Source organism: Herpailurus yagouaroundi, unplaced genomic scaffold, assembly GCF_014898765.1.
Source record: "Herpailurus yagouaroundi ecotype Mexico unplaced genomic scaffold, PumYag 192, whole genome shotgun sequence".
NCBI lineage: Eukaryota > Metazoa > Chordata > Mammalia > Carnivora > Felidae > Herpailurus > Herpailurus yagouaroundi.
This window is the reverse complement of record NW_024412423.1, coordinates 17,145,329-17,172,431: the sequence shown is the minus strand read 5'-3', so window position 1 is coordinate 17,172,431 and position 27,103 is coordinate 17,145,329. Positions and strand designations below refer to the sequence as shown.

Below are 27,103 nucleotides of genomic sequence, written 5' to 3'. Positions count from 1 at the left end.
GAAACATTTGGATTGTGAAGATGGTCCCTTTTGATGTTTAAAGAGTTAGAGAAGAGAACATTTATGAATTCACTCACATTTTTTGCATAATTTGGAAAGGGTCAGATTTGTAAACAGTAATTCTTTAGAAGACTAAATTTTTTGTGCTCAATATGTTAAATATTTCACCATGATGTATTATTTCCCACTAGAAGTTCTATATTATATAGAAAATTTTATTTGAAAAAAGAAACAAACTGTCCTAATGTCTAAGTGGAAGTATATTTCCACAAAATAACAATTTCCTACAATTCCGTGGCTACATCTTATTTGGAGTAACTTAGCGGCTGTGTGCTCACGGTGGGGGGGGGGAGTACAAAGTATTTTTATTACTTTTTATATTTTGAATAATTTTAATTATTTAACTGTCAGTTGTCACAAAACAGCGAGATATGTACTTCTATTGGAAGTCCAAAGACCGTGTAAAGGCAGACAGCAACAATGTCAAAAATGTTCTAAAAAGTAGAGGTACAGGGGCGCCTGGGTGGCTCAGTCAGTTAAGCGTCCGACTTCGGCTCAGGTCATGATCTCGCGGTTCGTGAGTTCGAGCCCCGCGTTGGACTCTGGCTGACAGCTCAGAGCCTGGGGCCTGTTTCAGATTCTGTGTCTCCCTCTCTCTCTCTGACCCTCCACCCATTCATGCTCTCTCTCTGTCTCAAAAGTAAATAAACGTTTAAAAAAAAAAAAGTAGAGGTACAAAAACAGGGATTACTTTTGACCTTGCTGTGCATATGAGGTAGCTTCATCTAGCAAATGAACAAACACTTGGGAACGCAGTATTTGTTGCATGCTGTACTGAGCTGCGGTCATAAAAATGAGCAAGATTCAGTTCCTACCCTCAAGGAGTTTATTCTCTCCTGGGGTTAGGACACATTATCCTTGCCTTAGGAAGCTAACGCATGCCTGGACCCTGTTAGCTCTGTATTCCTTAAAGCTCTCCTACCCCTCCCTCCCTTTCCACAGCTAGTTATACCAATGAAGACCAGTGCTGATCCTCTTGAATTCTGGACTCTTGTCATGTCTGCCTGACTGACCTTGTGCCCCTTAACTCTTTGCTTTATTAAACCATGCTTTAATGAATTTAGTTTGTTATGAATACATTAATACAAAAACCTAGTTTCCTAGGCAAAATATTTTAATATTCCTTGGCAACCAGTGACACTGAAAATGTGAATAATGAACTATGTGCATCAGAAACCTAGGGATGTTGGGGCACCTGGGTGGCTCAGTCGGTTGGGCATCCGACTTCGGCTCAGGTCATGATCTCATCACGGTTTGTGGGTTCAAGCCCTGCGTCGGGCTCTGGGCTGACAGCTCAGAGCCTGGAGCCTCTTTTCGATTCTGTGTCTCCCTCTCTCTCTGCTCCTCCCCCACTCATGCTGTCTGTCTCTGTCTCAAAAATAAAACATTAAAAAATTTAAAAAGAAACCTAGGGATGCTGATGTTGGGTTAGTTAAAATGCAGAATCCTGTATCCTGCCTCAACTGATTGAACAAGACTATTTAGAGATAAGGCCTAAGAAACTTTATTTCAAGTCATTTTCTAGATGATTCTTACTCAAAATTCTAAAAAGTACTGACCTATATGACAAAAATCCAAGATTTTTATCTTATTTTTCAAATAATCTGTAAACTCACTTCAATCTAATTTTCACAGGAACACTTAATTCCAGCCTATCATTTTGTATAATTCCCTCCTATCAGAATGCTTTCCCCAGATTGTCTACAATTACAAATGCAACCCCCATTTTAAGACCATCTCCCTGCATAAAAGACTCTTCAATAAATTCGAGCATATATTTTCCATGGTTCTTAACTTCTGTGGCTTTCAAATATACGGCATGTATACATATCAGAACTACCTTCTATTTTTAGTGAATTTAGCACCATCTAGAATTTAAGTGTTTGAAGAACATATTTTAATTCCTTGATATATTTAGTTCAATACCTTATTAAATAAATGTCTACAGACCTAGCCACTGATACAGTATCAGAGAAGCAACTAAATATTCTGCAAATGTGACAGCAAGTTGAAACTAATATGACTTCTTACTGATTTAGGGAAACCATAAGCCTGAAAGATCTGTAGGTGATCTGTTCGAGAAAAGCTGCTTGCCTGACTCTGGACCACACATTTGCCAAGATACATTAGAGAAATACAAACAGAAAGCCAATTCCTGTAAGACCACTCATTAGCTGGGTGATTTTTTCCCTCTTCCACCTACTCACTCTGACATCCAAACCTACGTTTGGAGAGAATCTGGGTGTGTGGGAATGCTGCCACATCTATACTGGCTAAAGTCCCATTATGATTATTAACTTGGACAAACTACTTATTACTCTAACTGGTATCATTGTCTAAATAAAGTATCAAATACAAAAGCTGTGTCAGTGTTCTATGAGGGTCTCCATAATATGTTCACGTCCTGCCAATCCAGTAAGAATTCTAAAGGATATGAAATCACTCCTTGAATGAACAGAGGGATGTATGACCCATGGAAGCTGAAAATCTCCTTTGTACATTAAAGCATTCATAAAAATAAATATACCACTACTGATTATTATTATTATTCATTCACTCTGTATTATGTGTTAACCACTGTGCCATGCAATTAGAGCATGAACAATCCAACAGTGAACCTTGAAAGGCAAACTTATCCAAATTGTAGGGATGAAGGAAATTAGCACAGACACATTGACTTGCCTAAAGTTTATTCAGTGAGTACCTGGCACGACAAGAATTCCAGCCCCAGTCCCCTTCTCTAATAAGTTTTCCCTATCACCTGCCCACTGAGTAGTTTCTAACCTTAACCCAGGCATGTGTACCACAGGAAGATACTTGTGACTTTTGCTGTAGGGAATCCTAGAGGGTAGAATGTGGTTAAAGAGAACAACGTGGTTGCATGTGGCCATTACCAATTTGAGTGGGTCAAAGAGTATTAATTACAGAATAATTAAGTTTGGACATTTTAAGGAACAATGGATTTCTAGAGGTAAGAGTCTATTTGTTTTTTGTCTACTATAGCAATCTGTTATTACTTCCTGTTTCCGGGTCTAACAGTCTTAGATTCTGATGTAATGCCTTTATCTTCATTTCTCGTTTACTTTTTATTGTTTGCCATAGTGTCCCTTTGGCATATATCCTCTTTCTTATAGTAGACATACTGATGCACATCAATGTAGAATGAAAAGCAAATATCTTATTCCCTTTCAAAAGGAACTCCTCTTGCAAATTAAGAGAGAGAGAGAGATCAGCCAAATTTATGTTTGACAGGATGCCTCCTGGGGCATATGCTAGCTTCTTATTGAATTAGAAGAATTTTAGATTAAATAATCCTATCACTAAACTGCTGTATTTGGCCCTTCCAAGTCTATGACTTCAGGACTTGTATGAAATAGCAGGATAGGCCTGTAACCAGACTTCAAGATAGACTTCATCATAATTAATACATATCTTAACCACTCTATTTCCACATAGTTTATTTTATATATAAATACAAAATATTAGGTACCAAAAACCATTTTGCAATATTTGTCTTTGCATAGTTATAAAACTACTTTTTTTTTTTTTTTTTGCTCAGTGAAGGCAACTGCATTCCTTGACCCAAACTAATTCCTCTCTTCTACTTCTTGAACTCAACTATCCTCTACTGTAAAGCTCAAGATGACTGACCAAGAGATGAGTATTTGTACAACAAATGCTTACGCATTCAAACAAATATTCAAGTGCCTATAATGCCCAATGCACTCACCTTTGTGCTGTGGGAGAAAAAAATGTATTACACAGTAATTCTATTTTCATAGAGACTGCTGTTCAGTAGGGTATGTGTGTAGGGGGTAGAAATATCAGTACAAATCAGTATATATTAGAAATTAAGGGATATTTACAATAAACAGTGCAAGGAAATTAAAAAATATATTTCCAAAAAGTGATAGCACTTGTCTTGACGATTAATGGATAAAGAAAATTGGAAGATCTACACATCAGTAGGACTGGGAGTTGAAATAAGAAAAAAACATTAGTAAAGACAAAGTTTGAACATTACGGATCATTTGCCTTCATGAGATGGAGAAGTGGACTATCATGTGAGAAAGGTAGAGGGGACCACTGTAAAAGTCATGAATCCAAGGCTAAGTCCACTCATCAGGTAGGAAAGGACAATAAAGATTTCTGAACTAATGAGTGAGACACACCAGAAAGGTAAAGTGCTAAGGCAAAAAGACCAGGGAAGCAGGTGTTGCAGTGGTCCAAGCCTGGGAAGAATAACAATAGAAATAATGGACAGACGGGAAAGCTCTTTCCCAAGAAAACCTAGTAAAATGTGGCAACTGCTTATGAGAGGAATTAAGGGGAGAGAGGGTTAAAGATGTTTCAGATGTCTCAAATGAAGAACTGTCAGCGGTACTGATGCCACCAATACAGAAAAGCGGATGTCTGAAGAAGTGGGTTTATAACCTGGTCCTACTCCTGGTTCTATTCCAGGCACAATTTCCAGCAGAGTATGTAAGCAAATGTCACTGATTTCAAAGGCTTGTTAGTTCACAAGACATCTGCATTCTTGGTACTCTGGCAATACTTAACACTTTAGCAGGTGCCCCACATATTTATTGCCTTCAAGGAGCTAACTTTGCATATTTATTGCCTCATTAGCCTCTTAGTACTGAAGAAACTCCTCAACTGCCAACTTAGTGGAAAAGCCATGCCTCTACGCCAAAGTTTAGAAATATATATTCGTCTTTTCGCCTGGTTCAACAAGTGAAACAAAAACCAAAACCACATAAGCATTTTCTGGCCATATCAAAAAATGTTCTATGTTTTTACAATGACATGATTTATAATTTCCCCCAACGTATGTAATTTTATCCACTTGACATCTCTACAAAGAAGCCAATCTAATTACCATGTGAAAGTCTTAATCAGTAAATAAGCTATTAATGTTTAAAGCAGTTTCTTTCAACTTATAAAAATACTGAACTCTGCTAGAGCTTTCTAATTTTCTTGGCACAGTTACAAGGAGAAGTTATCACAAATGTGCTAAAGTCCAAATTACAAAATTGTGCCATACACCAGTTTCAAGACAAAGAATTTTGTCCACAACTTTATGCCCACTGTATTATTTCAATAATATAACATACCTGAAATGGGCTTTTTCTACAACTGGGAAAAGAAAGTACTGAGCCATCAGACGCTAATGGGCAAAAAATAAGTATTACTTTATTAATGTAAAACAGTGACCATTTTCAAGTCTTTCTGATTATTTTTATTGGCTGCATATTTTTTAGGTAAGGGGCCTAACTTCAGCTAGTCAGAAAAAGGTGAGATGTTCAACCATTCTAGGAAGCAAAGAAACATGAACACAAATGAAATTAAAATTTAAAATGTGTTATACTCAAAGCTGGCAAAGGAGCTGAACCTCTGAGTCTGCTAAATTTGGAAAACGATTGCCACATGGCCTCCAAAAATAGTGTACCACTTTATACTCCTCTCCGAAATGTATAACAATATCTATTTCCCCCCCACATTCCAACACTGTACACTCACTTACACTGTTAAAATATCATCTAACATCTATTCATTGAGCACATCTGAACGGCGTTAGACAATGTTAAATACAATGTTAAATAACAAAAGCAACAAAAAAGAACAAACAAAACAAAACAAGCCCCTGTACCGAGGGACCACACTTGAATTAGACATGCAGAGATCACATAATGATACATATAATGTAAACCTACAATTGTGAAAAAATTAGGAATGAAAACTACAGACAGCCTATAAGAACATATGTCAAGGGACTTAACCTATCCATAGAATACTTTTCTGAAGAAATGATCTGAGAGAAGAATAAGCAAAATAGGGAAGAAGGCAGGAAGAATTTTCCTGCCAAGGGAAGGGAATGGTCCGTACAATGGGAGTAAATATGGATTCACCTGTACAGATTTATGTAACCTGACAGGTGAAAGTAGAATTGCTTTGTGGTCTGAAGTGTCATTCTATCAATAATGCTAAGTTTTTGTTTTTGTTTTTTTTTTTCAACGTTTATTTATTTTTGGGACAGAGAGAGACAGAGCATGAACAGGGGAGGGGCAGAGAGAGAGGGAGACACAGAATCGGAAACAGGCTCCAGGCTCTGAGCCATCAGCCCAGAGCCTGACGCGGGGCTCGAACTCCCGGACCGCGAGATCGTGACCTGGCTGAAGTCGGACGCTTAACCGACTGCGCCACCCAGGCGCCCCTGTTTTTGTTTTTTAATAAAAGCCATGCATAGACCTCCATGAGCTGTGTGGTACCATTTTTTTTAAAACAGGGCTTTCATCATTTCTTGTATTGATTTGTAAGAGCTCTTTTTATATTAAGGAAAACATCACTTTCTCAGATACGTTGCAAATACTTTCACTGATTGTGATTTATCTTCTATTGTATTTTTTCCTTTGCAAGGATACTTATTTCGAGTTGTTAATTTTATGTGACTTTTCCTTAAATACTTCTAGATTTCATATCTAGAATTATATACATTCCCTATTAAAAGATGAAAAAATAAAAAAAAGCCAACCAAAAAATGTCAATGTCCACAATCATTTTGATGTGTTATGATGTCATAAACATGGTACAGAATCAGATTCCTGTTATGTTTGTTATTGAATGATTCATTTCTTTCCACAGACTGTAGGTTCAGCTTTTATTATATGGCACATTTATAAATCTTTTCCTAATTATAGGTTTAATTTTTTTTTACTCTGTTCCATTGACTTACTGCCTTCTTCAAGCACCAGCACAAACCGCTTTATCTACTATGAAATATATTAATATCTGATAGAATTCACCCTCTCCTCTCCTGTTAGTTTTTAACAACAAATATCTTATATTGATTTTTCCACATGGAGTCTATAACCAGTATGTCTAATTAAAAAAGAAAAAAAAAAAAAGGAAAGCAAATACTATTGGCATTTTGGGCACGTCACATTAAATTTATATAGAGATAATTATCATTTTATAATATTCACTGTTCCTATCCCAAACCAGAAAATGTCTTTCCATTTACTTAAACCACTTTTATGTCTCTCTGTGTGGATATAAATTCTTCTTTTTATAAGTCTTGTACATTCCTCTGTAAGTATTTGTTAGGTATTTTATCTTTTATATTTTTATTTTATCTTTTGCTATATTCAATATAAATGCATTTTTTCTTTCTTTATAGTGACCAAGTGGCTGCTGAAAAGCAAAACTTGTTATATAATTTTGTAAGCCCCCCCCTCAAATTCTCTTATTGTTCTAATAGAGTTTTTTTTTTAGTAGGTTGTCTTGAGTTTTCCAATTACACAAATAATGTTCATTTTGGCATTCATTTCTAGTTTTATTTTTGTTTTAATATTATGAAATATTTTCATGAAAACAAATATGTAAAATATATAATCTTCTTTTTTCTTAATGTTTATTTATCTGAGAGAGAGAGAGAGCATGCACACACACACACACACACACACACACACACACAAGTTGGGGAGGGGCAGAAAGAGAGAGAAAGAGAAAGGGGGGAAAGAGAGAGAGGGAGAGGGAGAGGGAGAGGGAGAGGGAGAGGGAGAGAGAGAGAGAGAGAGAGAGAGAGAGAGAGAGAGAGAGAGAATCCAAAACAGTCTACATGCTTAGGGCAGAGCCTGATGTAGGGCTCAATCTCACAACTGTGAGATCATGACCTGAGCAGAAATCAAGAGTGAGACACTTAACTGACTGAGCCATCCAGGAGTTCCAGAAATTAAAAAAGCTTAACAATCAGATCAGTTCTAAGATCTATGTCAGATGTCTCTATTAGGTCTTATGTTTCTGTCTTCAAAAGAGGGCACAGAGTATGTGCTGCTTTAGAAATAATTTCAACCCTAACGTCCTAAAGATAGTCTCATATATTTTCTCTTAAAAGCCTTGTCTGTGATATATCAGTCTTTATTTTATGCAGAATTGATTTTTAGAAATAATCTGAAGGTATTCAATTTCATTTTTATACATGTGGTAAGCCAAGTGCATTATCATATTTTTCCGAAAAGTCAACTTTCTATACTGATCTGCCAACACCTTGCTCACATATCAGGTTTTCCTCTAGGCATAGACTCATTTATGACTCCATATTTTGTTCTATCAGACCATATTTGTGCATATTTTCACAAATGTTTAAATGTCTTAGCTATTCTGGTTTCAAAATTGGTCTTGATTTCTGTTAGGGAAAGGTTCTTACATTAGTCTCCCTCTCATCCTCCTCTATCTTCGTCTTTTCCTTCTCCAAGGAAGTTTTGGCTATTTTGACTATTTGCACTTATATACAAATGCTGAAAATATTTGCCAACATCCATATAGAAGCTGTGGTGGTCTATTTATTGGAATTTCCATGAATCTATAAATCATTTACAACAGAACTGACATCTGAAGAGAATAAATTTATCCACAAATGTGGTATATTTTCATTGACACAGGTTTCACTATAAATTTTAATAAGGGTGTATAATTTCCTATCTTTTTTTTATTTATTCCTAAGTACTCTGTGTTTTCAATTGCTACAGTAAATAGTATCATTTTTTTAATGACATTTTGTATTTTTGTGTTGACAGCTGTTTTTTTGTATATTTATCTTATATTTAATAATCTTACTACATTCATGAATTAATTCCATACTTTACTTCTACATAACATCATAATTTTATACAGGGAATGACATCATTTGCAAATTAAAATAGCTATCTTTTTTCCATTCCCATCTCTACAGCTTTTATTTATTTTCCTACCAAGGTTCACTTGTTTGTGTCCCCACTATATACACAGAAGCAGATGTGGTGAGATTCTTGTGATTTTCTTAATTTGTAGAAATGTTTCTAATATTTCACCATTAAGAATAATGTTTCCCATTGATTTTGGTGAATATACATCAGCAAGCTTTGTCTTAGTGTTTTTCTTTTTAATTGTGCATCTCTTGAAATAATATAGTTTCTACCTTTAAGCTATTAACATGGGCATTAAGATTCTTAAATGATAAATGACCTTTCCTATCCTGATATAAAGCCAACTTTATTCCCTTATATTACCTTTCTTTGTTTACATAGTGCTACTTTATTTTGAAAATGTTTTCTGGGGCACCTGGGTGGTTCAGTCGGTAAAGAAGCTGACCCTGACTCCTGAATTTGGCTCAGGTCATCATCTCAAGGTTTGTGGGTTCGAGTCCCACACTTGGTTCCATGCTGACAGGGTTGGAGCCTGCTTGGGATTCTCTCTCTCTCTCTCTCTCTCTCTCTCTCTCTCTCTCCATTGCTCTCTGCCCCTCTCTGACTTGTACTCTCCCTCTCTCTCTCTCAAAGTAAATAAACCAAAAAAAAAAAAAAGGAAATTTTTTTCATCATTCTCAGATAAGAAAGTACTACAACTTTTATTCCTCATAACTGTCCCTTATTGATTTTTATGTTACATTAATACTAGCTCAAATAATGAGTTGCAGGATGTTCCTTTATTTTCTAGAAGAATTAGATTAATATTAGCATTATCTATTCATTGAACCTTTTTCTGTGTCTGAACTTGTGTTTTCTTTGGGATGATTCTAATGCGCTGATACAATTTTTTAAAATGGTTATAGAGCTTTATGTCCTTCTATTATATTTTCTTAGAATTTTCCCATTTCATCTGTTTTTATCATGACAGTATTCAGTCTATTTTCTTAGTATCTTTTTAATACTTTCAGTATCTGTTATACTGCCTTTGCTAATTTCTAATACTGTTGAATTATGCCTTTTTTCCTTAATCAATTTTATATTTGCCAATTTTATTCGTATTTTCAGAGATCTAATTTTGACTTCATTATTCACTTTCATTGCATTTTCCTATTTTATTAGTTTCTACTCTTTGTGATTTCTTTCTTCTAATATCTCTTACTTTGTTGTTATGCTTCTAACCCCTTAATATGAAAATTTAGGTCATTAATTTCATCATTTAATTTTTATATATGTGTTTAAAGTTACTCATTTTCCTCTAATTGCTCCTTATCTGCAATGCTACAAACTTGCAAAATAGTACATTTGTTATTGTTTAAGTCTGAGAGTATTCTGGTTTTCCTAATGATTTCTTCTCTGATCAATGAGTTTTTCCAGAGTATGCTTATAAATTTCTATTATGTATTTATTAAGTTTGTTTTTGCTATTGGTTGTTTAACTTAATCGTATTGTGATAAGAAAAATTCATCTGTAAATTAATTTTAGGGAATTTGTTTAGACTTGAAGAATAAAATAATATATGGTCATTCTTCATAAATATCTGTATTTTGAAAGAGTACATATTCTTTATTACTCGGCTGCAGGTTTCATATCTGCCCAGTAGACCAACGTTTTTAGTTGTTCAAATCTTTTCTCTTCTATAGAGATCTTTCTATTCAGTTTCTATACAGAAAGCAGTGTTAAAACCTCCTACTATGATCGTGGCTATTTATGTTTTGTTAATGTTTCTATTTATGCTCTGAAGCTTTGTAATTAGAATATGTTAGATGCTGATAGATTTTTTTTTTCATTCCATGTACTGAAGCAAACTACTTGCCATAAGCCAGCTGGAAATACACATTGCCTTATAAGGGACTGTGAAGCTTTGACTTCCACTCCCCAGAGTGCATTCAACCCTGAACAACTCCATCCAGTACCAAGATTAAGCACCCAGTGAATGAGAAATTCTAGCTCTTTTATATGGAAAGATGCCTTCTACCTCTAATATGTGGAAGTTTCTCCTGGCTCTTTATCTTGGCTACTTATATAAAAAAAATTCTCCTTTTGGGATTTTTAAGCATTTGATATGGGGATAGGAGACCTCAATGTCTTTTCAAATTCCATTCAAGAAGAATCTTTTTTTTAATAAAGTATCTTTTAATGTTTGTTTTTGAGAGACAGAGAGAGAGGGAGAGAGAACACGAGCAGGGGAGGGGCGAAGAGAGAGAGGGAGACAGAATCTGAAGCAGGCTCCAAGCTCTGAGGCGTCAGCACGGAGCCTGACATGGGACTCGAACCCACGAACCAAAAGATCGTGACCTGAGCCAAACTCAGTGCTTAACTGACTGAGCCACCCAGGCAACCCCCATTCAATACAAATCTTAATGTGATTCCTAATGTGAATTTTTAATGTGAAAAGAAATGCCAATATATTACTTAGATATAACAATGAAGTTCCTTAAGAAGAATATTATTTTTCATTTCTGTGAGACAATTAGTACATTTGTATATTCAGCTCTTCTGCAGAGCATAGGAAGTCATAGAGACTTCACTTTTAGAAATAACAAATTCGGGGCGCCTGGGTGGCGCAGTCGGTTAAGCGTCCGACTTCAGCCAGGTCACGATCTCGCGGTCCGTGAGTTCGAGCCCTGCATCAGGCTCTGGGCTGATGGCTCAGAGCCTGGAGCCTGTTTCCGATTCTGTGTCTCCCTCTCTCTCTGCCCCTCCCCCGTTCATGCTCTGTCTCTCTCTGTCCCAAAAATAAATAAACGTTGAAAAAAAAATTAAGAAATAACAAATTTATCTTCATTTAACAAATACATTTTTGAGTACATACTATGTGCCAAGTATGAAAGTAGTATTCTTCTAGATGCTGAGAATACAATAGTGAACTAAGGAGTTAAGAATTCACTGTACACATACAGATAGATAGATAGATATATAGATAGATAGATAGATAGATAAATAGATAAATGTGGTTGTGTCTACACTTTTAAGAAATATTAACAGAAAGGCCTCAATGAGAAGGTGGTACTTGAACAAATATCTAAAGAAGAAAGGCAAAGGCTTGAAGTAGGCGTTTTGAGTTTTAGAAAAGAGGCTGATGTATCTGGAGCCATGTTGGTAAGGAGGGGAACGGTAGGGAAGGAGGCTAGACCTGGTAGGGCCTACTGGGCCAATGTAAGGGCTGGGGATTTTACTGGTGAGAAAGGAAGCTACTGGAAGTCTATGCAAAAAAATTGGAGAATTTGCTTTGCTGTGAAGGAGTCTTCCTGGCTCTGAGTTGAAACAGGTTGTGAGTGACAAGGGCTGATAAAGTAAGATCATTTAGGAGGTTACTTTAATAGTCCACATGAGAGATGATGGTGGTTTGGTCCAGAGCGGCAAGAGTAGAATTAGTGAGATGTAAAGAGAATGTGGATATGTTTTGAAGGCAGAGTCAAGAGCTGATGGGTTGAATGTGGAGAGTGAGAAACGGAGAGAGCTCAAAGATAATTTCATTGTGTTTAGCTGAGCAACTAGAAGAATGGAGCTTCCAATTACTGTGCCAGGAAGACCTCAGGGGAGAGCCACTTTTGGGTTGCGGGGAGTCATTTCTGTATGTGCATGGAATAAAGGCTCACTCCATGTGGCCTTGGCTATATTTACCAGTCCACCACATTGTTTTTATAAAACTTTACCTGATTCCTTGTTAAAAGTTTCAGACAATATTTAAAAACATTCTAAACAATTTGTGCAGCAGCATCTTTCCTCTAACACATTTTCATTGACATTCTTTGCATAAGAATATTTTACTAAGAAAATTACTATATTAAAGCTTTCACTGATTTAATACATATATATTGAACGCTTGATATGTCCCAAACACTATCAAATGCATTAGGAATCCCATGACAACAAAAAACTGGCACAGTTCATCACCTCTTGGAGCTTACACCCTGTGAATAGATGAATGAATGGACATTTATAGAGATAGTGCCATGAAGTATTTAATGGAGAGACTGACCTACACAGAACACAGGCTGTAGGAAATGATTACTGATATGCCCTATGAATTATGATCAGGATGAGAGAATTCGTGAAATGGGAGTATTCCAGGCAGAGGGGGTAACATGTGCCAATGCACCGCAGTGTGAAGGGGCATAACACATGAGAAACCCTAAAAACTCTAATGGGGCTGCAAGTGTGCTAACAATAAAAGGGTACATAGTATGAAGTATGGCTGAAGAGATAAGGTAGGAACAGATTACACAGGGCTAGCCCAGAAGCAATGTGAGTAAAGGTAAGGTAATTAGAAGTATCCTTCAGCATCTGGGGTGTAGCACAGTAATTAACAACATGAACTCTGGATTCGGATAGCTTGACTCTGAACATCCACTCAGGCACTTAATTGGCTGTGTGAGCTTTGGCAATCATATTCTCTAAAATACATCTAATAGATTACCTTCCTTCTTCAGGTGGCAGCAGAAGTCTTTGGTCTCAATGAGCTAAGTCAGGGTAGTTCTGCTGTCCAAGAAATCTCCAGATTTAGCAAGGTTAGAAAAAAACTCACAGAATTATGTTACTAACAATTACCTTTAAAACGATTATTTCTCTGGTAATTTACATACTTTACAATCTCTAAGAGCTGGGCATAAATTTTAGTAAAAGCTTATCCAATATAAGAGGTTACTTTACTTCAAGTTGGAAGGAGTGAATTATTTGTGGCCATAAAGAAAAAAAGGATATGATACGTATATACGGTATATATTTCTATTTTTTGTTATATAAATTATAAATGCATTATATATGATACATATTATATATTTATAGTATTGTTGTAATGTCTATATGTATTATACTTAGCAAAACTATCTACAATGCCACTAAATATTTGTGTCAGAAAAACATGTATTATTGGCAGTGGATCATGTCACAGAATTTATGGCTAAAAATATTTCATAAATATACAAGAACAGAGATACACAATTCAATTGCAGACCACCTTTCAGGCTAAAAAGAAAAATATTGGGCTCTCTACCAACTCAAACATGACCTCCATGCAGCACTAACTTAGAGTGTTATGTGGCAGGGTCACTCAGAGTGTGGTCCGTGCCCGGGCTGCCATTGGTGAACTCCTTTTTACCGATCTGTACCTAGATAAGCAGCTGGCACTACAATATAAATTGGCTACAGCACTAAGCACACAGTTGAGTTCAACTGACTGTTTTTCTCTTTTCTTTTTCATTTCTTTTTTCTTTCTTTTCATTTCATTTCAGTTCATTTCTTTTTCATTTCAAGACTTTTTCAATGAAGCAAGCAATGTGCTCTATTCTGGCATAGCTCTTTACATCATCAGGGACCACATTTTGAACGGTAAGATAATTTATTGAGCAGTTAATGAACAATCAAATTTAATGGAGAGAACTTTACTACATACACTAAAATAAAGTCTAGGTGGCCTTCTAACAGTAAAAAAAAGAGTGAGGGAGAAGACTTGAGAGAGAGAGAGAAGAAAATATAAAATAGACAAAAATGTATTTTTTTAAATTTTAGAATGAGGTGTCATTTCTAACTACAAAAAGTTACAGAGGAAATAATTTAAAAAATAACATTTGACTACTAAGAACATTTTCGGTTCAAAAACATTAAAAAACAAGATTAAATTAATAGAACTAGAGAAATATTAACAACATATGTGATGAAAAAAGAATGCTTTTAATATCAAAAGAACTCTTGAAATATTAATCTCTATCAGCTTCAGTTTCCTCAACTGTAAAAAAGACAATAATCACAAAATATAGCTCCAGATTTTTATGAGATTGGATTATAGAGGAGTACACAGTATTTAGTACAATGCCTGCTCATAAAAGAAGACATTATTATTTTTTTAGAAAGGCTTTAGCAATCTAAGTACGATATCTTAAGGCTTAAAAATATTGTGCAATTGTGAAGTACAAAGTTACTGCAACAGGTTTGGGTGGTCCAAAACTCGCACACAGAAAAGACAGGTGTGGTTCTCGCCCAGATCCTGGGAGGTAACCTATAAGCATCTGGCACATTCATCCATCCTCCCTCCCTTCCTTTTTATTTTTATTTTAGAGAGAAAGAGAGAGAGCAAAGTCGGGGAGAGGGGTAGAGGGAGAGAGAGGGAATCTTAAGCAGGCTCTACACTCAGCATGGAGCTTGACACAGGGCTCCATCCCACGACCTGAGCTGAAATCAAGAGTCGAACATTCACTAGACTGAGCCAACCAGGAGCCCCTGTAATATCTCTTCTGATAAGAATATCTTTGCTTACCTGGGGACTCCAGGACAAGTCAGATAGCTTATAACAATATGATTTTGGGGTAGGACATGACTAGCTGGACCTCTGGAAAGGATGGAAGTGGAAGGTGTGCTTTGTAGGTGGTCAGCTGTGCCTCCATGACCAACATTACCACCCAGTAAAATCCCCGGATTCCAAGGCTCAGGTTAGTTTCTAGGGTTGGGCAGTACTTTGTGCGTGTGTTCACACATTATTGTTTAGAGAATTAACACACAGTTAGTTCTGCACAACTCACCTGGGAGAAGACAACGTAAAGCTTCTGCCAGGTGTTCCCTAGACCTGGCCCAGATGCCTGCTCCTGTGCTGACTTTAATCCATATCCTGTTACTGTAACAAACTGTCAGTATGAGTAAAATAGCTTTACTGAGTTTTCTGAGTCCTTCTAACAAATCACTGAACCTGAGGGTGGTCTTGGGGACACTCCCCAAACACAGTAATCTAAGTACAATTTGTATATCCATAATAAAGTCTGGCTGAAATAAAGTAAAATTTCTTACTTTAACAAATTGTTGTATATAAAATATAGTGTATATGTGTATACATATGCATCCAACACACTGTCAAATTCATGAACAACTTCCTAAGGTATTTTTTATTTATAAAAATAAAGTTTTAGCCTTTATGACAATAAATTTATGAAGATCCCATTTGTATTTCATAAATGTAAATACACTTAGTACCAATAAAAACATTCTATGGTTGACATTTTTGGTTATAAGAAAAAAATCACATGCCTGACCTATTGTTTAGAAAGGAAAATAACTGTGAAAAGGTATCATAAAACATTGGAATAAATCATTTATTTCCCCTTTCTTGCTATGGACACTAATCTATACTTCTATATATAATTACATACAAGATTTTTTTAATTGGAAATTTCCTAAAGGAAAATTTGATGCATTTTTACATTTAAGATTCATTCCCCTTTTGAAATAGTAAAAGAGGATTTTTGGTTCTCTTCAATTACTCAAGGGTACTTCAATTACCCTTAAGACTTGGCTTTTATTTCTTGGTGCCTCTTACTGACTTTTCTAGCCATACGTGGGGTTTCTCTGGGAAATTCTAGAAACCAAATTCAGATAAAAAACATAAACACACTCATCCCAAATCAGTTTAGAAACATTTCATGTGTAATTATAAAGTCATTCTTGAATTGACAAGTTTGAATGGACTCACTCTGCCATTCTAAAGTTGTGGGTTGCAAAATTATACGATCCATTTTCTGTCTAAGAAAATATACTGGAAAACATAATCCTCTCCCAAAAAACAAAAGAAAGAAATTCAAAAAGAAAAAAGAAGAATTTAACAGTTTCACTTAAGTAGTTGACTTAATTATATCCCTAACAAAAAAAGCTCTGTTGATTTGTGTGCGTGGACACATCAGATCCATAGACATAATTATCTAACATTTGTGAAAACTTTGCTTATTCAAGAGGCTATGCGTATATGAATTTTGTTTTATTTTTCTTTCTTCTTCCTACATTTTCCTTTCACTGTGCTTTATATCTTATACTGGATGATGATGATATAATTTATACAGATGACCTCTCTCCTGTTTGTTCCTTTGTGTGTCCTTTGTTAAAGACACCACTACTCTTCACTGTTAATGTATCCCACTTTATAGCATTAAGAAAACTGGGGCGCCTGGCTGGCTCAGTCGGTTAAGCTGACTTTGGTTCAGGTCATGATCTCGTGGTTCGTGGGTTTGAGCCCCCGTCAGACTCTGTGCTGACAGCTCAGAGCCTGGAGCCTGCTTCCAATTCTGTATATCCTTCTCTCTGTCCCTCCCCCACTCACTCTCTGTCTCTGTCTCTCAAAATAATAAACATTTAAAAAAATTAAGAAGGGAAATACCAGCCCCCACTTTTGAGACAAATACTGCTTACAAGTAAAGAGGATTTTTAGTAACTAAGTAGTTCAACATATATCATATGTCCTGGTCTTAATTCATCAAGCATTACCCATACCTTTGGCACATCTCTATTGATTTTGGGTACGGCTCTATAAAAGGCAAATAAAATAATATTTTACTACCATTTTAGCCATTCCAACCTGAGTTCCTGGTCATAAACCAATGTTTCTACTACATAAAGCTCAAGTGGCCTTTCCTTAAACTATATCATTTAGTTTTTTAAGTAGAAATTCTTGAGCAAACCTTTGCATGTTAATAAAGTAACCTGCGTGGTGGTTGGTTCCTTTAATCTGTGTTCTTCGTACATTTTAGAATACATCAGAGATCTAAAAAATTTATTTCACATATCCTAAAGTAAGATTGTTTCTTAAAGTGAACCTTCCACTACTCAGATTGTCTGTTTCATAAAAATATACTCACACTGCTTATATTATTCAGAAACTTGCATTTAACTTCTAAAAATTATAATCATGAATTTGTACTTATTGTCTTAATATTTTTAATACCAACTTTTTCTTTCCCCTAAACGTTACTTTCAGTATTTTTCATTCAAGTATTGCACATGGTTTTCCTTACTATGATTACACTGAAATATCTTTAAATTAAGAAAACTATATTGGAATTAAGAGTCTAAATCCTATCATTCCTGGAGTACAACAATGAACTAGGTTATTGCATTACATATATTCCCTAAAGAATGATGATCTTAGAATGTTATTTATCTGTTTTGTTTCTTTTTTGAATAACAAATAAACACGTTGTATTCTACAGCACTCCACTGACCACTGAAAGTCTGCATGGGAGAAAATGAAAGTATATTTACACATTTAAAAACAGTGACACCAGAAATAAAACCACTGTTCGTCATGTCTTAGACTGGGTTACGGGCACACAGGTATGCTCAATTTCTGATCATTCACTGACCTGTATCATTATAACTTGACCATTTTCCTCTACTTCAGTTTACTTGAATAAAAGGCTTTTTTAATCAAACACTGTGATGTCCTATACAATCTTCTCCCGAGCTTTCTTAGACCAACCAAATTCCATAGCTCAATTTACTCACTTGGCTCCAGAGTCCAGGCATCTGATGAAAATGAAGCGCACTGGGTGTCTGATAAATACTATAAAACCACAGTGCCTCAGCCTGTGATGAGCTGGAAAAGATGGCCCCAGTCTAAAGGGCACAGACACTACTCAGCTCCAAGGAATGGCTGCCATATGGGACTGTAGGTCTAATGTTGCCAGGTCTGGAAATTTGAATTTTTATGTCAAATTTATACTTTTTAATGTTGGCAACTGATTCAAATTTTTAAACACTACCAGCCAAACTAAATATGTCTTTGACCAAAGAGGCCTCCATAAAGAGCACCTCCCTGTGTAGGACCTCACTAAATGTGAGTCCAATTAAAATATTTTTCATATTTTAATTGATACTGCTAGCACGCAGGGAAGCCCACATTCAAAATTCAGTCTGATTCCACACCATTTCTACTGTAAGATACTGGCTGTAAATATGTGCTTGTTGTTCATAATCCGAATCTCAGACCAACCTTATAACACAGGTATCATCCTCATTTTACTGATGAGGGATCAAAGACCCAAAGAGAGCAGATAATGCAAAGTACAGAACAGTATGACTGAATTAGATAACCTGAATTTAAATCCTTCCTCCAACACGTACTATTTTCACAACTAAATTAAACTTAAATTAATTTCTCCATGCTTCAGTTTTCTCCCCTGTAAGATGGGTACTCTAATAGCCTTACCTCACAAAAATGTTCTGAGGATATATATAAAGTATGTAGAAATGTCGTAGCACACAGTAAGTACTATGTAAATGTTGCTATTACTAATTATTATTATTATCATCATCTGTAAAATGACAGCCTTGCTTGTTGAGTTTTAAGTGAACTATTAGGTAAAGTACTTAGACCTGTTCCTGAGACAGACTGTTCATTACATATTAACTGGGTGAACAGGTGAAGTTTCTTTCAAGTACATTACTTCAAACCATGCAGATTAATTGGCTTTTACTCTGTATAGGGTAATAACAAATACTATTATAGTTTGGAAGTATTTTAATTTGTACAAAGTGTTTTCTTCAGACATGTGAATAATATATAGCTTTGTAGTGTCATGATTATTGTCATGTTTATATTATTTGGAAATGTGTAGTGAAGTGAAACATGTGTCATGTCCTAATGTCAATTTTAATAATGTAATAAGATTTTATTCAAAGTATCAGGAATAGTTACAATATTTAGAAGATACTCTTTAAATTTAGATGATCTTCACCACCTCTTTTTGTTTCCCTAATTTTTAAAGCACCTGAGCCCCTCCCCCTAAAAAACCCAAAAGATATGCATGTAATTCAATAACTCAAATTACAAAGCTATATGCTAATATGTGGCATAGCCAGAATTTTTACTTACTTGTGACCCATTTCATGAGCAATTGTAAATGCAAGATTCAAGCCATTGTCTTCAGCAATAATACATTTTCTCTTTTCACTACACATTCCACTCAAATAAGCTATACCTAGAAGACACAAACATGAATTATCACATTTCAGATTCAAATGTAAACTTTTATGCTAGGAATCAGTACAAAAAACTGAAAAATATAATTTCTTACATTCAAATATGTCTATATTAAGCTGTGATATCTAGTCCTTATGAATGAAATTGTAAGAGAAATTGTGTATGTATTAGTCACTCAATAAACTCTTAACACTCTTCTCAATTTAATATCTCAGATTAAATTATTTCATCAATTGTGCAATTCTCAAAAAGGCATACTATAAGAATACATTTTGGAAATACCAGTTTTCATTGTCATGAATGGTCACAACTTGGAAAATATAAATTAAAAAGCAATGATTAAATTATTTTTCAATTCTTGTGAATAATGTAGTTGTAAAAAAAAAAAACCTAAAATAAAATAAATGACATATAGGACATTCTTGAACTCACATTTATATTCTGAGTTAATATATTTAAAAATTTTATTTTGTAAAATACAATTTTAACTAATACAACAAAAAAACTGTGATTGAATACTGAAAAGTATTTCCTCTGAAAATTTCTTTCCTTATAAGATGGCCCAACTGCAGAGTATAAGATAATGAAATATTATTTAAGCCAATAATTTCTGCAAGATAGTTGATCTTTTGGTTTGAATTAGCAGTAACACAGTATGTGAAATCATTGATACTCCTTCATCAAAGATTCATGTACCATTTTACTAATTAAGAAATACCTCTGAAGAAATATCCTTGAACACAAAGAACTATATAACCTTGCAAGTGTAAGTTTTAATGCATTTTTAAATAACAAAGTTTGGGGCGCCTGGGTGGCGCAGTCGGTTAAGCGTCCGACTTCAGCCAGGTCACGATCTCACACTCCGTGAGTTCGAGCCCCGCGTCAGGCTCTGGGCTGATGGCTCAGAGCCTGGAGCCTGTTTCCGATTCTGTGTCTCCCTCTCTCTCTGCCCCTCCCCCGTTCATGCTCTGTCTCTCTCTGTCCCAAAAATAAATAAACGTTGAAAAAAAAAATTAAAAAAAAATAAATAACAAAGTTTATTAAAATAATATCTAGTGTTATTGAATTATCTATATGCTCCGGAATCCTCCTATCTGTATAAAATACATCTAAGCTCATTATATGAAGAAATTAAGGCCCGGACAAGTGGAATGATTTGCCAAAGAACACATGAGTACTAAATATTATAAAATAAAGATTTGAAATGAACTTTGAATCCATATGCCAACTAACATTTAGTTTTTCCCGCTGATTATAATTTAGTGCAGAATGGCCCCTAGTTGAATATGGTTAGCTAACGACTTGAGACTTTTTTTCTGTCTTCAGAAACATAAAAAAATAGTGTTATGGAATGATTACATTTAACTAAGAGAATAAATCGCCTTGCCCATGCTTTGGAAAAACAGAAGGTTCATACAAGAACATGAACCGATTTAGTGGACCCATGCCCAAATTAAACAGAGGAGGATTTTATGAATGTGGTAGAACCCCAAAGAGGCTCAAGTCTGAGACACACAGGTTTGACAGAGGCATTGCTTGGGGACTGAAAATGGAGATTAGATGAAAGTATGTCTGAAATCCTCAAGTACTCATTCAAACCTTCGAGTAGAATGTCAAGGCCTGGTATTCACTGGCCTATCAAGAAAATGAAGATACATTCTCTCAGCAAAATGCAGTATAAACATACTACTTTTAAAACATAACTACAAGAAGAAATAGCCAAGAGATTAAATACATAAAGATGAAATACATAAAGAAATACATAAATATCTATATATTTAGAAATATTTTATTAAAATATAAAATGTACAGATGAAATTACTTCTTTTCTTAAAAAAAAGTTTATTTATTTATTTTGCAAGAGAAAGAGAGCACAGCAGAGGGGCAGAGAGACAGGGAGAGAATTCCAAACAGGCTCCGTGCTGTCAGCACAGAGCCTGACATGGGGCTTAATCTCACCAGGTACGAAATCAGGACCTCAGTGGAAACCAAAAGTTGGACGCTTAACTGACTGAGCCACCCAGGTGCCCCGAAATTACTTCTTTATGAATGGATAGATGGATGAAGGGATGAATAGATAAGTGACAAGCCATACTACTTCATTTGGCTGATTAAAACAGCCAAGATCTGGTACAAAGGAAAGAAGAAGGTAGGGATAAACGCAGAGGGGTTAGGGAAGGGAGAAAAAAAGGAAGACAAAAACATAGTTGTTATCGAGCTCTACTAAATAACAAATCCAATACAAAACTTTAAGAAATGCTTGAAGGAACATAATGTGATTTTTAAGAGAGGTAAGTCAGGCACTTATTAATGCAACAAAATATGGAAAACAAACACAAGAGAGTAACTAAACTTGCATTATAGTTGAAGGGAAGAAGAAAGATAGAAGGAAGGAGTGAAGGAGGGAAGAAGTGTGAAAGAAAAGTAGCTCCTCTTAAAAGGATATTTAAAATTCTCTTGAGCATTTAGAAATTTAAATAAATATATACTTCAAGACTAAATGTCCCACTAAAATACTAAATTAAGTTCATCTATAATTAGCATGTCAAAGACCACTGTGCGGTACAAATTTCCCTCAGGATGCCCATATATTTCGCCAAACCAAAATAAGTTCATCACCATACATAGATTAAAAGTCAGCTAACATAGGCTGTCATAATTTCATATATATCTTTGCTGTATGGACCAGGGCATAGCAAATTCAGTCACTTTAATAAATTTTACATCTCTTCTCCTATACTACTTGAAATGTATTGTTCCCGCCAACAAGAGTACTATTGCTTGTTTCCAATTCTTACCTCTTCCATATTATTTTTTTCTATTCTAGATTGATACATTTTTCCATATTTTGCTGTTATCTTACTACATTGGCTAGGATTTCCAATGTACTATTGAAATATGGGTGGTATCAAACACCTTGTTTTCCTGACGATATTAATAGGAATGTTTACAGTTTCACAATGGAGTATGATTGCTCGAGGACTTTATTTTTATTTTTGATGTTTATTTATTTTTGACAGAAAGAGAGACAAAGAATGAGCAGGGGAGGAACAGAGGGAGAGGGAGACAGAGAATGTGAAGCAGGCTACGGGCTCCTAGCTGTTAGCACAGAGCCCGATGTGGGGCTCGAACACACAAACCGGGAGATCATGGCCTAAGCCAAAGTAACGGACTGAGCCACCCAGGTGCCCCAGGAGGACTTTAATAGATACAGTTCATTAGTTAAAGGAGTTATTTTTTGATACTCTTGTATGTCAAGTGAAAAAGGATGCAATGTTATGTGAGGTGTAGGTCAAAGGTAGATGGGAGTTAGATAGCATTTTTTTAAAAGAAACATAAGCTTGGAATAGTGAGAGAAACAGGAAATAGAACTGATTAAGTACTAGGGGAATACTTAATTCATGGGTCAGAAAAGAGATGGTTCAGCTCAGGATGGAGAGCACAAACCTAGACTCTCACTAATATGCCCAAATGAATGATATCCAACCTAATGGTTGAAACACAGAAGAGTACTTACTTGAATTAAATTTGGGCTGGGATTTTTCAGAACAGGTTTAAAGGAAGGATGAAAATGTGTAACAGTTGGCAGTAAAATTGATGGGGAATGAAGGGACAGAACTTGTAGCACTGGATAGGTGAAGAAGTAATGTCAAAGGGAAACAGATAATTTGGGAAAACAATACAGTTGTCCAGACAATGGAGTCAGCAATGAAGAAAAGGAACAGATATTCTCTGAAAAAGTACTAGAGATTGTGATAAGAGATTGAGATTTAGAGACTTAAGATTTCAGAGGTGAAATTCCATGATATGATTAACTACTGGCACGAGGGTAGAGAAAGGTAGCTGGCATCCAGATTGAGGGGAAATAATTATTAAGTAGTGTTGGGTGGACTGATGGTATAACGTGAAGTTGCACCTGAATGAACTCAAGAAGTGGAGAGAAAGATGGCCAACATCCACACAAAATGGGGGAGACAATAAAGGAGAACAATCCATCACAGTGACAGTGACAGTGACAGTGACGGTTAAGACGGTAAAGCTCAAGAGCTTCCATCACAACTGAAGAGTTTTTATATGAGGACAGGAGAGATTTTGACTTAGAAGCAGCAGCGGGAAGCAAAAGAAATGTTACAGGTATACAACGTTGGTATTTTCCTAGCACCAGACCTATGGATAGGGGAAGAATGTCTCTGGGGGCCCTAGATTCCTCGCCAGGCTATGGGAAATCAATGACTACTGTGTAGTCATGAAAAAAATATGGTATTGAAAAGAATATAATTTATAATATAAAAGACATATATTTTATACCATAAAATATGAATTTACATACAATAAAACAGAATTTTAAAATGAGTACATATTGGCATAGAGGTATGATTACACCTAAGTATTAAAAAATGCAGACCACCACATTTTCACAAGAGAACAAAAAGACTACACAAATATGGGGGCACCTGGCTGGCTCAGAAGAAGAGCACGTGACTCTTGATCTCAGAGTCATGAGTTCAAGCCCCATGTTGAGCAAAGAGCTTACTTAAAACAAATCAAAAAACTACATCAATATGCTAACTTGCTAATAGCAACTGTATTATATAACAAGAAATAATAAGTAACTTTTCTCCCTCTTGTCCAATTTTCCAAATCACGGGTTTATAATACTTTTACAATGAGAAGATTAAAAGACATAAATATGATAATCATGTCTATGAAATTTAAAGAGTAATTAACAGAATCTCTTATAGACCATGATGCAATTTAACAAATAAGATGAACCTGTATTCCTATTCTCTTTTTACTTATGTGTACAGTTAGAATCTTCAACTAAGATTCTGATAAATTTAAATTTCATTGTCTTACATTTGGCCCACAAAGGAGATTTTCTTTAACTTGAAAGTTATGGAGAATAATTCTAACCATGACTAATTTAAATGACTTGCATTATTCTGTCTAAAAGCCTATGCTGTTCAGTTCCTTTCAAAAACTCATATGTTTCTTATTATAATAAGGGGTAGAGTTTAGAAGGAGAAAGGATTTAACACAGCTGTTATTTAAAGATAGATATAATACAGACTCTTTTTAAGGTACCCTTTTAATATAAAAGTTTGTACAAACAAAAAGGATACCAAAAATCTCTCTAATTTCCCACCTAAAAATGAATCAAGTCATGTGTGAGGACTGAACAGAATCTCTCATCTGAAAACAATACATATAATCCTGGAATGTAATATGATACCTCATCAAGATAATCATAGAGCCCTAAAACTCCACAGGAAGCGTGTTACAATAGTGGACTAATCAGGAAATCAGTTTTTGAAAAATGTTTATTTTGAGAGAGAGAGAGAGAAAGAGCATGAGTGGGGGAGGGGCAGAGAGAGGGGGAGAGAATTCCAAGCAGGCTTCGCACTGTCGGTGCAGAGTCCAATGCTGGGCTCCAACTCAAAGACCCTGAGATCATCACCTGAGCTGAAACTAAGAGTTGGATTCTCAACCAATGGAGCCACCCAGGTGCCCCAGGAAATCAGTTTTTATGATGTCAGATGGATGTATACTAACAAAAGTAAGTTCTCCAGCTCCACTGGTATTGCCTTTAAGCACCAACTAGACTACCTAGTTCAAAATCTTGTCTCTCCTGGCACAAAATCGTTCACAGTTCTAGGAAAGATATTTGTTCTAGGATTGTACCTTATGAGAAAAGTTATTCACCTAGGAGTCCTACTATTATTTGAGGCCTAATAGAACAAGGAAAAAAAATGAATACATGCTGAGCATACCTTCAGGAGCACGAGCCACAAAATAAATCCTCATTTTAAAATGTGATCATTAAAATCTAAAGGTATCTAAAACATTATGGAAGAATAAAAGGAAACACCAGATAGGGAAAAATCAAGGTAGGAGAGGCTTTTAGAGAAGGAAACAGCTTGGTGGTTATCACTGAGTGGCCAGAGGTCAGTCAAGGAAAAGCAGGGGAAGTTTGGGGGTAATTCCTGAACAAAGGACTGAGCAGGGAAAAGGAGATGGTGATGAGAGTTGATATTGCTCACAGAAGGGTAAGTTAGGTTCGTTCAATGTGCAAGCCACGTAGTACATCTCTGCCTCAATAGGTATTTAACATATCTGCAAGAAGAGGGTGTATGAAATGAACTGCATAGATGAAATTCCTGGAAACAAAGACCAACATAAAGTGTTAACTCAATGTGGGGTCCTAAATAAAAATGTAATTTTGAAGAATCAAAATGTATTTTGTCCACGAATTAGAAAAAAAAATTTTTTAGAATGACTTAATGAGATGGTACCCACATCACACGAAGCCCATTTACATGATTACGTTCAAATTGTACTTTGAACATATTCTACAATAACTTGCCTTACTAATTCAATAATTATCCGCCTCTATTCCATTACAAGGCAAGATGATGATGATTCAGGAATATAAAAGTACAATTATGTAAGTTATGAGTTTAATATGGGCATAGTTATAAATGTATTTTAAAAAGTAGGCTTCCAGATTCTCTTAAATGATTAATCCATAACATTCTTCGTAGTACAGTTCCTAAGAATACTAAGAAAAAAGTGAATTCCAAAAACAAGAAATAGAATATTAGTTTAATAAAAACTATAGTGAATCTCTGTGGTTGAAAAGGCAGACTATTTTATAGACATTAAAATGTTGTTTATGTGTTCCCACAACATGGTAGACTGACAGTCCTTTTTGAAAAACACATAGAGTGCCAGATAAAATGTAATGAACAAAGTTTTTGATGTATCACTAAGTTTGAAGAAAACAGATTACCAAGTGCAAGAATAAAGCTTAAAAAAATTTCAAATCTAGAGGATAATATCATGATTTAATGTTGTTAGAATCTGGATATCAAAAAAGATACAAGTCTTATTAAATAACGGGTGCAGTTTCCGGGCACCTGGGTGGCTCAGTCGGTTGAGCATCCGACTTCAGCTCAGGTCATAATCTCACAGTTCATGAGTCTGAGCCCCACATTGGGCTCAATCCTGTCAGCACACAGCCTGCTCCAGATCCTGGGTCCCCTTCTCTCTCTGCCCCTCTCCTGCTCATGCTTGCTCGCTCTCTCTCTTATCTCTCTCTCTCAAAGGTAAAAAAAAAAAAAATTAAAAAAAAGAATGGTGCGGTTTCAAAATGTCTGCAAGGACAGGCATTAAGGAGCAAGGAACTGAGATCTATACACAAATTAGAAAGCCTGGAAATGCTGTTAATGCTTGAAAATAACCTCAAAAGTCCACATGCAGGAAAGCAACGAGGAATCACAGCTCAAAGTTCTCGGTATGCCAGGAAAGGCTCCGTTAACACAGTGAAACCGAAACCACCATCATGCATAGGCTATGAAGCCATAGGAATATGAAGCCATAAATATAACGTACAAGCCTATCATACAATTTGGGGATCATACAGGATTGGAAAAAACCTTGTCAGTAAAAACAAATGAGGTATCACTGTGATGAGACACTTGATCATCTCAGCAAGCATAGAATTCCCACAGAAGAAACAGTTCCACTGAAGACAAACTCACAAATAAAAACGACAAACCAAGTGAAGAAACAGCCATTG

General features: G+C 35.6%; 1 protein-coding gene across 1 annotated transcript in view; it reads right to left on the bottom strand.

Moving 5' to 3' along the window:
• ADAMTS19 (ADAM metallopeptidase with thrombospondin type 1 motif 19) overlaps positions 1 to 27,103 on the bottom strand; it is a 241,183-nt gene that overhangs the window by 111,154 nt on the left and 102,926 nt on the right. The window contains exon 9 of the mRNA XM_040444385.1: positions 19,417 to 19,522. Within this exon, the coding sequence (XP_040300319.1) occupies positions 19,417 to 19,522 (106 nt within the window). The remainder of the gene's footprint in view (positions 1 to 19,416; positions 19,523 to 27,103) is intronic.